Here is a 13,261-nt window from a genome sequence, read left to right as displayed (position 1 = left end):
TCTACTAAAAATACAAAAAATTAGCCAGTGGCGCGTGCCTGTAATCCAAGCTACACGGGAGGCTGAAGCAGGAGAATTGCCTGAACCCAGGAGGCGGAGGTTGTGGTGAGCCGAGATCACACCATTGCACTCCAGCCTGGGTAACAAGAGCGAAACTCCGTCTCAAAAAAAAAAAAAAAAAGAAAAGAAAAGGTGATATGTCCAGGGAAGTGGGAGAAGCATAATATGTTTGGAAGGAAAGACACTGAATGAGATAAATGACAGAAATAATGAAGTCGATAGGGGCTAGAGCAGGCTTGTAAGAACTTGGAAAGCTGTGAAGTGTTGGGGCAAAAAGTAGTGTGGTGAGATGTGCATGTTAATGGCAATTTTTACTTATAGTAGTAAATAGACCTGGGAGAAGGAAATAATAATTGGCTTTCTGCTCGGAAGAAGATCGGTTAGGCTAGTTTTTGAAAACTTTGAAAAGCAGCAGTGGCCTGAAACATACTAGCAGTAGAGATGGGAGCTCAGATGGACTTGATAGTGGTTTCAGAGGTGAGAGAGACTTGCTGATGTGATGGTGTGGGGAAGCGATAGATGTTTTCCTGATCTTGGATTTTATAGTTGGGTAAATGGTGGTGCCTCACTGAGATTGAAATGCTGGATTAAGCAATGTATATGGACAGGGCATGCTTCCTACCATTTAAAGAGTTATGTTCTCCACTTGAAATGTGTTTTAGTTGGTTAAAAATTATTTACCTGGCTGGGCGCGGTGGCTCACGCTTATAATCCCAGCACTTTGGGAGGCCGAGGCGGGTGGATCATGAGGTCAAGAGATCAAGACCATCCTGGACAACATGGTGAAACCCCGTTTCTACTAAAAATACAAAAATTAGCGGGCATGGTGGCGCGTGCCTGTAATCCCAGCTACTCAGGAGGGTGAGACAGAATTGCTTGAACCCAGAAGGCGGAGGTTACGGTGAGCCAAGATCGTGCCATTGCACTCCAGTCTAGGTAACAAGAGCGAAACTTCGTCTCAAAAAAAAAAAAAATTATTTACCTGGCATGGATGAAGCATAAAAAGTACTTACATAACTAATAAACCAATGCTATGGTCTCACCTATGAAAATAATTAAATGGCTTTTCCTTATTTTTTCTTTTCCTTTTAATTTATTAATACTAAAATGCAAAGGAAAGATTTCTTGTAGATGGCCTGAGTTTTTGAATAATTTTCCCATGAGATGTACACCTAAAGAGTGTTAAAGCTTACGTTTGATTTAGTGATCCTTTACCTGTTTGATTGTAAGCGTAGGATTCATGAGGAGAGACTTTGGGTAGGAGCCAAGCTAGGACTCTCAGGATGGCTTAAGTCCAGCAGAGTAGTTCAGAGTAGTTCTACTCAGGGGCATCAGAACTCCTTTCATGGCCAGATTTTCAATTCATTTTTTTTTTTTTTTTAGAAGTGAAAGGTCTCACATATTTATTACTGAACCCAGGCAACCAAAGCCTTCTTGTTTTTTTTTTAACATGAATAATAGAAGCACTGTGGGTTGTACTAACTAATGCCTTCATAACAGATCCAGAGAGGAAACTGTTCAAACTTCTCCAGATAGCGGTGACATTTTTCAGCTTGATTTGGTAACATGATTGTGACTTTCAGACAGCATAAATATGTGTGCCATCGCATGTGTAATTTCTTATAGACCCAGCTTGGTTCTTCTCCAATGTCTCCTTTTGGAGTTGTACCTGATTTTATTACCAGTTTTCATCCGAATCCACTGGGGAATGGGATGATTTTGCTTTTGTTTCTTGGCCAGGAATCACTTAATCCTGAAAGTCTTGTGAGAAGACATGGCGAGAAACGGAATAAAGCACACACCACGATGGCGGAGAAAGGAAGAGAGGAGAGAGCTCAATTCATTTTTTAAGTGAAACCCCGTAAAGAACATAAGTGGTCTTGTGATATCCTTAATGTCTTAAAGATATATTGACATTTTTCTTCACCAGTAATCTTTGAAAACAAAATTTATTTAGTAAACAGGCATTGCTGTTTATGTACCGTACGCTAAGACCTTCACTGGCTCTGTCAGTGCCAAAGAAAAAGATTCATTGTGCCCCTTTCACAAAGAGTGAAACCTATTTCCACAGAGTGTTTGTCTAGCCAGCATTTAAATACTTCTGGGGATGTCAGACTTGTTACCTACCCTTAGGCAGTCCTTGGGTTTCTACAGTAGTGGTTCATGTTTTTTTATTTTTTTAATCTTTTAATTAATTAATTAATTAATTATTTTTTTGAGACAGAGTTTCGCTCTTGTTACCCTGGCTGGAGTGCAATGGCGCGATCTTGGCTCACTGCAACCTCCGCCTCCTGGGTTCAGGCAATTCTCCTGCCTCAGCCTCCTGAGTAGCTGGGATTATAGGCACACACCACCATGCCCAGCTAATTTTTTGTATTTTTTTAGTAGAGACGGGGTTTCACCATGTTGACCAGGATGGTCTTGATCTCTTGACCTCGTGATCCACCTGCCTGGGCCTCCCAAAGTGCTGGGATTAGAGGTGTGAGCCACCGTGCCCAGCTGGTTCATGTTTTTTTAATGGCAAACAAAGTATTTTTGAAACCAACTTAGTGATGTGTTTTCTGCTGAGTTGGTACACGCTAGAAGCTGGAGTGTAGGCATGCTGTTCTTTGCTTTATGCAACTCAGGGAGACAGTGTGCAATCTGACCCCAAGAATGTTTCTTCAGGACATACTTCAACTACTCAGTGAGAGGCCATCTCCTACATTAAGATTTCTGCTCCTGAGAAAAAAAATCTGTCCCACTTGACTGCACAGCCATCATCTTCTGTGTGAGTTGGGCCACCATCTTCTAAAACCATCTCACGTGAAAGTCCTATTGGGACTCTCATTTTGGGTAATGCTTGCCTCTGATGTCATCCACATGACTCATCAAAATCTCAGGTGAGCCCCACTGTGCTCCTAAGATGGTTCTCTCTTATTGAATCAGTCCTGGCAGATGTAACCTGAACATCCCTTTGAGTCCCACGCAGCACTGGTTTCCCATTTTGGGGAGAACATGATTTTTCATCTCTTGCTTGGGAGCATGGATATTTCTGCATCACCACAACCATAAATATCATTAGGACAGAGACCACATTTTGTTTCATTTCTGCATTGGATAAGATAAACTTAAAAAAACTCTTTAAAAAGTTATTTCTAACCCTCACTTTTAAAAATTGAAATAGCTGGCCGGGCGCAGTGGCTCATGCCTGTAATCCCAGCACTTTGGGAGGCTGAGGCCGGTGGATCACTTGAGGTCAGGAATTCAAGACCAGCCTGGCTACATAGTGAAACCCCGTCTCTAAAAAAAAAAAACTACCTTCTAGAATGTTTATAGTTTCAGGTTTTAATGCCTTTGATCAATCTTGAGTTGAGTTTTGTTTTGCTCAGTCTTGCTTTGGCTATACAGGGTCTTTTTCTTGTTTCATATGAATTTTAGATTTTGTTTTTTAGTTCTGTGAGGAATAATAATGTTCTTTTTATGGGAATTGCATTGAATTTGTAGATGGCTTTTGGTAGTATGACCTTTTTTTTTTTTTTTTTTTTGAGACGGAGTTTCGCTCTTGTTACCCAGGCTGGAGTGCGATGGTGCGATCTCGGCTCACCGCAACCTCCGCCTCCTGGGTTCAAGCAATTCTCCTGCCTCAGCCTCCCGAGGAGCTGGGACTATGGGCACACGCCACCATGCCCAGCTAATTTTTGTATTTTTAGTAGAGACGGGGTTTCACCATGTTGACCAGGATGGTCTCGATCTCTTGACCTCGTGATCCACCCGCCTCGGCCTCCCAAAGTGCTGGGATTATAGGCGTGAGTCACTGCGCCCTGCCGACCATTTTTACAATACCAACTCTACCCATCTATAAGCATGGGATGTGTTTTCATTTGTTTGTGTCATCTATTCTTTCAACAATGTCTTAGAGGTTCTTTTGTAGAGATCTTTCATTGCCTTTGTTAGGTATATTCCTAATTATCTTATTTTTTTGCAGGTGCTTTAAAAGTGTTGAGTCGCTTTTTTTCCGCGCTACCTGCGAGGGCTCCAAACGGCGTTGTTCTGGATTCCCGTCGTAACTTAAAGGGAAACTTTCACGATGTCCGGAGCCCTCGATGTCCTGCAAATGAAGGAGGAGGATGTCCTTAAGTTCCTGGCAGCAGGAACCCACTTAGGTGGCACCAACCTTGACTTCCAGATGGAGCAGTATATCTATAAAAGGAAAAGTGATGGCATCTACATCATAAATCTGAAGAGGACCTGGGAGAAGCTTCTCCTGGCAGCTCGTGCCATTGTTGCCATTGAAAACCCTGCTGATGTCAGTGTTATATCTTCCAGGAATACTGGCCAGAGGGCTGTGCTGAAGTTTGCTGCTGCCACTGGAGCCACTCCAATTGCTGGCCGCTTTACTCCTGGAACCTTCACTAACCAGATCCAGGCAGCCTTCCGGGAGCCACCGCTGCTTGTGGTCACTGACCCAAGGGCTGACCACCAGCCTCTCACGGAGGCGTCTTATGTCAACCTACCTACCATTGCTCTGTGTAACACAGATTCTCCTCTGCGCTATGTGGACATTGCCATCCCATGCAACAACAAGGGAGCTCACTCAGTGGGTTTGATGTGGTGGATGCTGGCTCGGGAAGTTTTGCGCATGCGTGGCACCATTTCCCGTGAACACCCGTGGGAGGTCATGCCTGATCTCTACTTCTACAGAGATCCTGAAGAGATTGAAAAAGAAGAGCAGGCTGCTGCTGAGAAGGCTGTGACCAAGGAGGAATTTCAGGGCGAATGGACTGCTCCAGCTCCTGAGTTCACTGCTACTCAGCCTGAGGTTGCCGACTGGTCTGAAGGCGTGCAGGTGCCCTCTGTGCCCATCCAGCAGTTCCCTACTGAAGACTGGAGCGCCCAGCCTGCCACGGAAGACTGGTCTGCAGCTCCTACTGCTCAGGCCACTGAATGGGTAGGAGCAACCACTGAATGGTCTTAAGCTGTTCTTGTGTGGCCTCTTAAACGACATGTAAGATTCATGGAAAATAAACATCGAGTTTCTAAAAAAAAAAAAAAAAAAAAAGTGTTGAGTCTTCGATTTAAATATCAGTTTGGTCACTGTTGGTGTGTACCAATGCCACTAATATGTGCACATTGAATTTGTATCCCGAAACTTTACTGAATTTATTTTTGAGATCTAGGAGCTGTTGGATGAGTATTTAGGTTTCCTCAGCCTCCTGAATAGCTGGGATTACAGGCACGCGCCACCACGTCCGGAAATTTATTTATTTATTTTTTAGACGGAGTTTCGCTCTTGTTACCCAGGCTGGAGTGCAATGGCACGATCTCGGCTCACCACAACTTCCGCCTCCTGGGTTCAGGCAATTCTCCTGCCTCAGCTTCCCGAGTAGCTGGGATTACAGGCATGCGCCACCATGCCCAGCTAATTTTTTGTATTTTTAGTATAGATGGGGTTCCACCATGTTGACCAGGATGGTCTCAATCTCTTGACCTCGTGATCCACCCGCCTCGGCCTCCCAAAGTGCTGGGATTACAGGGTTGAGCCACCGCGTCCGGCCAATTTTTTCTATTTTTAGTAGAGATGGGGTTATGCCATGTTGGCCAGGCTGATCTTGAACTCCTGACTTCAAGTGATCTGCCAGCCTTCCAAAGTGCTGGGATTACAGGTGTGAGCCACTGCACCTGGCTCCAACCGGCAAATTTTTATTACTGGTTTTGTTACAGGAAAGAGACTCAGATTCAGACCCCAAGAGAGGGTTTTTTGATCTTGTACGAAAAATAATTCACAGCGAGTCTCCAGTGCAAAGTAACAGCAAGTTTCCCAAAGCAGGAGCTTGGCTCTCCCATGTTCCAGAGCCCTTCCCTGACAACGAATCAGAACCTAAAAGAGACAAGACAGTTTCAGAGGCCACGCACTTCAGAAACCACGGGAAAATGCCAGAGGGTGCTTGCCAGCTATTTGGAACTTCAAGTTTGTACCAAGTGTTGCTTAAAGAAGGGAAATCAGAGAATGGATTTGACTGGGGTGATGAGGAATTATTTTTCCCGCCCCACCATAGAGTTTTCCCTACTGTCTCATTGTAATATTGTCTCAGGCAAGTTAATTCTCCCACCGAGTTTGTGAAGGCTTTTCCCCGGCAAGCAATGAGAAACCGCCCGAATAGAGATTTTTAAAAGCCAGATGCTCTGACCTGCAAGCATAGGTTAGGGGGATGACAGTCAAAGTGAAGTTATTTTCTGGCACGAATTCCCTTGCCTCCCATGGCCACTGGTCTCCCATGTTGGTTCCTCCACAAACATAGCATGAGGAGATACGTAGGCTGCTGGCAGTAATGTTCTCAGCTAGCTGAACAAATAGGTTTTAAGCCAAAGGGGAGGGTTCAGGCAACTCCTGCTTGATATCCTCATAGAATGACTCAAAAACTCGAAATTGTTGGGATGGATGAGTCCAAGCCTTTTTGACAATATGTAAATAGGCCTTTGGGTGAACCCCAAATTGTACTGTCATGGGTAGCCTGTAGTCCATAAGGGCAGATCTGGTTTTAAGATCATGAGATTTACAGGATCACAGGTTACTTTACAGTCATGTGCCGCTGGTACTTCAGTATGCAGGACATGTGATTGTTGGCTTGTGGACCCATGTCACACGGTGCCAGCAAGCTATTACTAGGGATTTGGCAGGGCAATCAGAGGACGAACAGGTTTTCCAGTGACAGCTGTTAGAATGCCACACAGAACTAGAGATCACAAGGGAGGGGAAACTGCTTGTGACAGTTAATAAGCAGAGATTAAAGTATAGGGATATGATCCCCACAGTGGGAAGGGGAGACGCAGGTTTGGTTTAGAAGGTACCCTTCTTTTGACCCAGCATGAATCTCTAACCAGGTTCCAGGTGTGAACCTAGGCTCATAACATATATAAGACTGGCCATTTCCTGGATCACAGACTGAATAGGTTGTCTGATTGTGAGTGCCCCTTCCTTGGTGGGTGATGGTGCATTCACAGTAAGTGTGATATAACAGGTTCTAGTTACTGTGCTTCCCGACCACGTTATGTGAGAGCAGTGGGGGTACCCGTCTATGGGCCCACTGCTTGGTACAAATAAAGGAAGTGCCTTGATGGGGAGGAGTAAGAACAAAATAAAAAGTACCATTTTACACCCACCAGGGACAAAAGAGGTCCTTTCCTGAAGGAGGGGGTTGAGCACAGCAGCAGACTAATAATAAAACAGCTAACAGCACAAGGAAAACTCAGTAGAGTTAAAATTTCTAACCACATTTGCTTTCCTGATTACAATTCGACCTTCAGCCGTGCGTAGACTTCCAGAGCGACCAGAGCAGGGCTGTTGTCTTTGTCAGCAGCCTGGTCTCATTGTAGGATCAGCTGGCTCGGGTGGTCTGTGTTTGACTGACAGGTCCACTTGTCCTGGGCCACCGACTTTAGCTCACTGTGGTGGATCCGAGGCACGATTTCTGCAACTTTAACAGCAGTGGGAGTGGACAAGATTACAGTATGGGGTCTATTCCATATGGGTCCCAGACTAAATGGATTCCACTTTTTAACCCAAATAGAGTTCCCAAGTTTAAAGGGGTATACTGGGTCCACTAGGCTTACAGGTATTCTTTCCTGTACCCAACCATGGACACTTTACATGGCTGTCCCTAAGGCCTGCATTTGCCTTCTCAAGGTTAGTTTCCCTAGCTCCTGGAGATCACCCTTAATCTGGCTCATGATTGGGGGTGACTGGCTATACAAAATCTGACAGGGTGAATGCCCAGTTTGTTTAGTGGGGGTGCACCTGACTCAGGAGGACCATGGGCAAGACCTGATCCCGCCTTAGATGAGTTTCTTGGCAATATTCCTTCAGCAGCTGCTTGAGTGTCCCGTTCATGCGCTCCACTTTTCCCGAGCTCTGTGGCCAGTAGGCAGCATGCAGCTTCTACTTTAGTTTTAGTGGCTGTTAGTTCCTGAACTATCTCAGCTACAAATGCCAGTCTGTTGTCTGACCCTGGAGTTAGAGGCAGTCCAGATCTGGGGAGCATGGCTCCCATTTCTTCAATTCCTGGGGGCTGAGTGAGACCTTGCCATGGATTGTTCTGAGCACAGGTTAGGCACTGTTCACAAATGGCTCAGGTGATGGCAGTAGGCTGGGGCATGTAGAAATGGCACCCTAGTAGCGTTTCTAGTGCCGTTTCTTCCATGTGAGTTCCTTGGTAGAACTGCTTCACAAATCTAGGACCCACCATCTCAGCGATGGCCAATCTCCCATCAGAGAACTTCCACCATCCTCCTTCAATATATATTCCAGTTTCTTGGGCAAACCAGGCCTCATTTGGAGAGTAACTCGGGGCTTCCTGGAGAGGAGGCTCTGGGAGGAGGGGCAGAGCTAATACTTTCTCTTTAAAGTTCAGTGTGATCATTGCTGCCCGTTTTGCCTCCCGGTCTGCTTTCCTGTTTCTTTGGCCTCTGGCATCCCTGCCTTTTGGTGCCCTTTGCAAAGCATAACACCCCCTTTTTCTGGAGCCCATGCAGCATCTGAGAGCTGCAAAATCTCTTCCTTGTATTTTATTTCTTTTTCCCCAGCAGTTAAAACTCCTCTCTCCTTATGCATAGCTCCATGAACATGAAATGTGTCAAAGGCATACTTGGAGTCAGTATAAATGTAAACCTTACTGTCTTTTGCCAGCAAAAGAGCTCTTTTTTTTTTTAGACGGAGTTTCGCCCTTGTTACCTGGGCTGGAGTGCAATGACGCGATCTCGGCTCACAGCAACCTCCGCCTCCTGGGTTCAGGCAATTCTCCTGCCTCAGCCTCCTGAGTAGCTGGGATTACAGACACACGCCATCATGCCCAGCTAATTTTTTGTATTTTTAGTAGAGACTGGGTTTCACCATGTTGACCAGGATGGTCTCGATCTTTTGACCTCATGATCCACCCACCTTGGCCTCCCAAAGTGCTGGGATTACAGGCTTGAGCCACTGTGCCTGGCCCCAAAAGAGCTCTTTTTAAGGCTGTTAGCTCTTCCTTCTGGGCCAACGTTTCAGTGGGCAAAGGCTGAGTCTTCACCACTGAGTCCAATGTTACCACTGCATACCCAGCCCGACGGACCTTTTCCAGCACAAAACTGCTCCCATCTGTAAAATATTCAATATCTGGGTCCCTGAGGGGCTGGTCTGTAAGGTCTCCTCAGCTTATGAACAACTCGTCTACTGTTTCCATACAGTCATAAAGGGGTCTCCCGGTTTGATTGGTGGGGTGTGCATAGGACAAATCTCATCTTCATAGTAAACCCTTTTATGACATTCTCTGTAACACACTGTGGCTTTATATATGTGAAAGAGTGGTAATTCTCTATAAGGAAAAGACCCAGGATCTTCTTTGTTTCCCTAAGCATAGCTTTGAGCAACATGATCTCTCCTGTTGGCTTCTTCGAGGTATGAAAGTCATCAATACATCTGTGTGCTTGGCCAAGTTATGTCGCAACTCCACCTGTGTAGAGAACAACCATGAGAGTCACATCAACTGTATGCTGGGCCAGGATTATGTCACAATCTTCCCCGAGAGCATACACCAGGCAGGAGACTCACATCACAGGGTTCTCAACCAGAGATGTTACTATGCTCTCCTGAAAGCAAGACACAATTTCTGAAGCACACCCCAGGCAGTAGCAGTCACATCACCTAGGTTCTTGGTCCAGCACTATTTCACAATACCTCTGAGGGGAGGCAGAAGTCACATTATCTAGGTGAGAAGTCTAGAGATATGTCACAATGTCCCTTGTGGGTAGGGCTCATAAACAAAAAAAGAGACATAGCCTAGGTGCTGGGCTCGGCTTTATGTTCCAGTCATCTCAGTGGGAAGAAGCCAAGAATGAGGAAGAGTCACGTCACGTAGGAACTCCAGAAAGTGGCATCTCGTAATTCCCACTGTGGACAAACCCCAGAAGAAAAGAGTCACATCATCTAGGTGGGAGGCCCAAACATGTTATCATAGTGACTCCTGTGTGCAGGGACCAGGAAAAATAATTACATGCCCCAGAAACAAGTCTCTCTATTCCATGGACATGGTCCAGGCAGAAGAGGAATGTCATGTCTTGTAGGTAAAAAGGACATTTACCTGAGCTTCGCCCCAGGAGAGATTGTAATAGGTCAAGAAATACATCACAATCTCCCAGTGGTCCAGGCAGAGGACTCACATCATCTTAGAGCTGGGCCCAGCAGTATGTCTCAATGCTTTCTAAGGGAATGGCCAAAGCAAAAAACGTAGTATCACATTAGTGTTAGGCACAGTCATATGTCATAATCTCTTTTGTGAGCAGAACCTTAAAAAAAGAAAAGTGTCGCATCAGCTAGGCGCTGGGCCCAACAATGTGTCCCAATACACCCTGTTATTAGGGAACAGGCAGGAAAAGACAGTCGCATTTTCAGGTTGATTACTAAAGACATATATTACAATGTCCTCTGTAGACAGATCCAGGATGAAGCATTACATCTCTTGGGTGTTGAAATCAGCAATGTTCCAATGGCCTATGTGTTTAGGGCACAAGAAAAAAATTTACATAGCATATATCCAGAAAGATATCACAATACACCTGTGGGCAACACCAAGGCAGAAGAGGAGACTAACATCACGGGAGTACAGTGCACACCGATATGTCACAATGACACCTGTGGGCTGTATCAAGGCAGAATAGAATCAAATTGCCAAGGTTCTGGGACCAGCAATATGGCACCGTGAGCTGGGCTCAGGAAAAAGAGACAAATAACTCAATGCTGGGCCAAGGCATATGTCACAGTTTCACAATTACTGGTGTATGTTGAAAAGTCTTGTGATGACATTAAAAATTACATACATGTCCTGAATCAAGGGATGACATATCAAAATATACAATTTATGCAGGGTCCACGCAGAAGACAGTATCTTCACCTAGGTGTTAGGCCTGGTGATACATCACAATACCTTCTGTGACAGTCCAAGCAGTGGAGAAGAGTCACATTACCCAGGTGCTGAATCAAAAAATGTCACAAAAATTACTGAGGGAAAGACCCAGGCAGGAGAGTCAAATTACCTAAATTAGGGGCTCAGAGATATGTTGCAATGACCTCTGTGGGTAGGACTCAGGAAAAACAGGAGAGTCACACAACCTAGAGGCTGAGTTAAGCTGTATGACACAATCACCCGAACTGATGGGCCCAGGGAAAAGAGGGTCCTATCACATAGGTGCAGGGCCAAGTGATGTATCACAATCCTCATTCTGGACAGTTCCCAGAGGAAAAGGAGAGCCACATCATCTAGTTGATGAGCCTAGAGATGTCACAATAAGTCATGCGGGCTGGGGTCATGCAGAAAAGTTGAATCACTTGTGAGTTGAGCCTAGTGATAAGTCACTTTTTTTCTGTGGGCATGGAGCAGGCAGGGGAGGAGAGTCACAACATCTAGGTGCTGGGCCCAGAGATAGGTCACAATCTCTACTACTGGCAAAACCCAGGTAAGCAAAAAGAGTCACTTCAAATAGTTGATGGGCCAAGAGATATGTCACAGTGCCCCCAGTAGGCAGGGTTTAGTCAGGAGACAAATAACATTGGTGCTGGGCACTGCAATATGTCACAATGTCTTTTAAGGGGTGGGCCAGGCAAAATAACTGCTGATGGGCCTAGTGATATGTCAGTTTTTTGCAGTCAGAATCTAGGAAAAAGAGACAAGTCACATCAGCTCAGTGCAAAACCAGCAATAGACATTATTATCCCCCAGTGAACAAGGACCCGGCAAGTGAAAAGAGTCACATCTCCTGAGTGACTGGCACAAAGCTGTGTCAAAAGTATCCCTGAAAGGCAGTGGCCTGGCAGGAGTTACATCACCTGGGTATTGAAACCAGCTATACTTCACAATAGCCTAAGTAGACGGAACAGGTGGCAGAGTCCCATCACCTGAGTGCTGAGCCCAAGGATATGTCACAATGTTCTTGTGGGCAAGGATTAGACAGCAGAGAAATTATGTCTTCCTCCTCCTCCTTTTTTTTTTTTTTTGATGTGTAATCTTGCATTATCACCCAGTCTGAAGTGCAATAGTACAATCTCAGTTCATTGCAACCTCCACCTCCCAGGTTCAAATGATTCTCCTGCCTCAGCCTCTCCAGTAGCTGGGATGACAGGTGCCTGCCACCACACCCAGCTAATTTTTCTATTTTTAGTAGAGATGGGGTTTCACCATGTTGGCCATGCTGATCTCGAATTTCTAACCTCATGATCCACCTCCCTCAGCCTCCGAAAGTGCTGGGATTATAGGCATGAGCCACCATGTCAGGCCTGAGAAACATCATCTAATTGCTGGGTTCAGTGATGTCAGAATCTTCTCTGTGGGAAGAAAACAGGTAGAAGAGGAGAATCACCTCTTTCTAGGTAATGAAGCCAGACACATGCCACAAAGCCTCCTGTGGGCAGGGCCCAGGCAGGAGCCTCTCATACCCTAGGTGTCGGACCCAGAGATATATCACAATACTCATAATATTTCATGCCCTGGCAATAAAGGCGAGTTACATCCCCTAAGTGCTAGGTCCAGGGATATGTCACAATTCCTCTTTCATCAAGGCGCAGGCATAAGTGGAGAGTCACACCACCTGTATGATGAATGAAAAGATACATCATCATATCCCTGTAGGCAAAGCCCATGCAGGAGAGTTACATCACCTAGGTGTTGGCCCCAGTAATGTGTCAAAATACATAATGTATGCAGGGCTTAGGCAGAAGAAAAAAGTAACATCACCTAGGATCCTGGCCAAGTGATATATCAAACTCTCTTTTTGGGTATATTTCAAGCAGTAGAGGGGAGTCACATCACCTAGCTTCTCAGTCCAGCAATATGTCACAATGCCCCCTGTGAAAAATGACTGGAGAATAAGAGGAGAGTAACATAACTAAGGGGCTAGGCCAGCCTATGTGTCACAATCACACCCGTGAACAGGGCCTAGGCATGAGGGGAGAGTCACATCAATAAGTACTGGGCCATGTGATGTATCACAATCCCCGTATGGACAGGTCTCAGGAAGACATCACCTATGTGCTGGGCCCAGGAACTGTGACCAAGTCTCTTATAGAAAAACATAGGGTAAAAGAGGGGAGGGGATAACATCAAACACCTGATGGGCCAAGGGATATGTCACAATGCCCCCTGATGGCAGGGTCTAGGCTAGAGACACACATCACCTTGGTGTTGGGCTCATGAAT

At 45.5% G+C, this 13,261-nt stretch overlaps 2 protein-coding genes and 1 pseudogene across 2 annotated transcripts in view; 1 reads left to right on the top strand and 2 right to left on the bottom strand.

The window, feature by feature from the left end:
• Positions 1-1,518: 1,518 nt before the first annotated feature.
• On the bottom strand, positions 1,519-1,890 carry LOC108589625 (large ribosomal subunit protein eL39 pseudogene; annotated as a pseudogene).
• A 2,185-nt stretch (positions 1,891-4,075) lies between these two features.
• On the top strand, positions 4,076-5,041 carry LOC100385683 (small ribosomal subunit protein uS2). The gene has a single exon (XM_008987652.3). It carries the CDS (start codon positions 4,130-4,132, stop codon positions 5,015-5,017), a length of 888 nt encoding a protein of 295 aa, XP_008985900.1. The 5' UTR covers positions 4,076-4,129; the 3' UTR covers positions 5,018-5,041.
• Positions 4,789-13,261, bottom strand: part of LOC118150187 (uncharacterized) — a 44,788-nt gene continuing 36,315 nt past the window's right edge. The window contains exon 4 of the mRNA XM_078359881.1: positions 4,789-9,527. Coding sequence (XP_078216007.1) covers positions 9,390-9,527 — 138 coding nt within the window. The 3' untranslated portion in view covers positions 4,789-9,389. The remainder of the gene's footprint in view (positions 9,528-13,261) is intronic.

Source organism: Callithrix jacchus, chromosome 22 (genome assembly GCF_049354715.1).
Source record: "Callithrix jacchus isolate 240 chromosome 22, calJac240_pri, whole genome shotgun sequence".
Taxonomy (NCBI): domain Eukaryota; kingdom Metazoa; phylum Chordata; class Mammalia; order Primates; family Cebidae; genus Callithrix; species Callithrix jacchus.
Note: the sequence above shows the minus strand (reverse complement) of the source record. Positions and strands in the feature narration are given on the sequence as shown.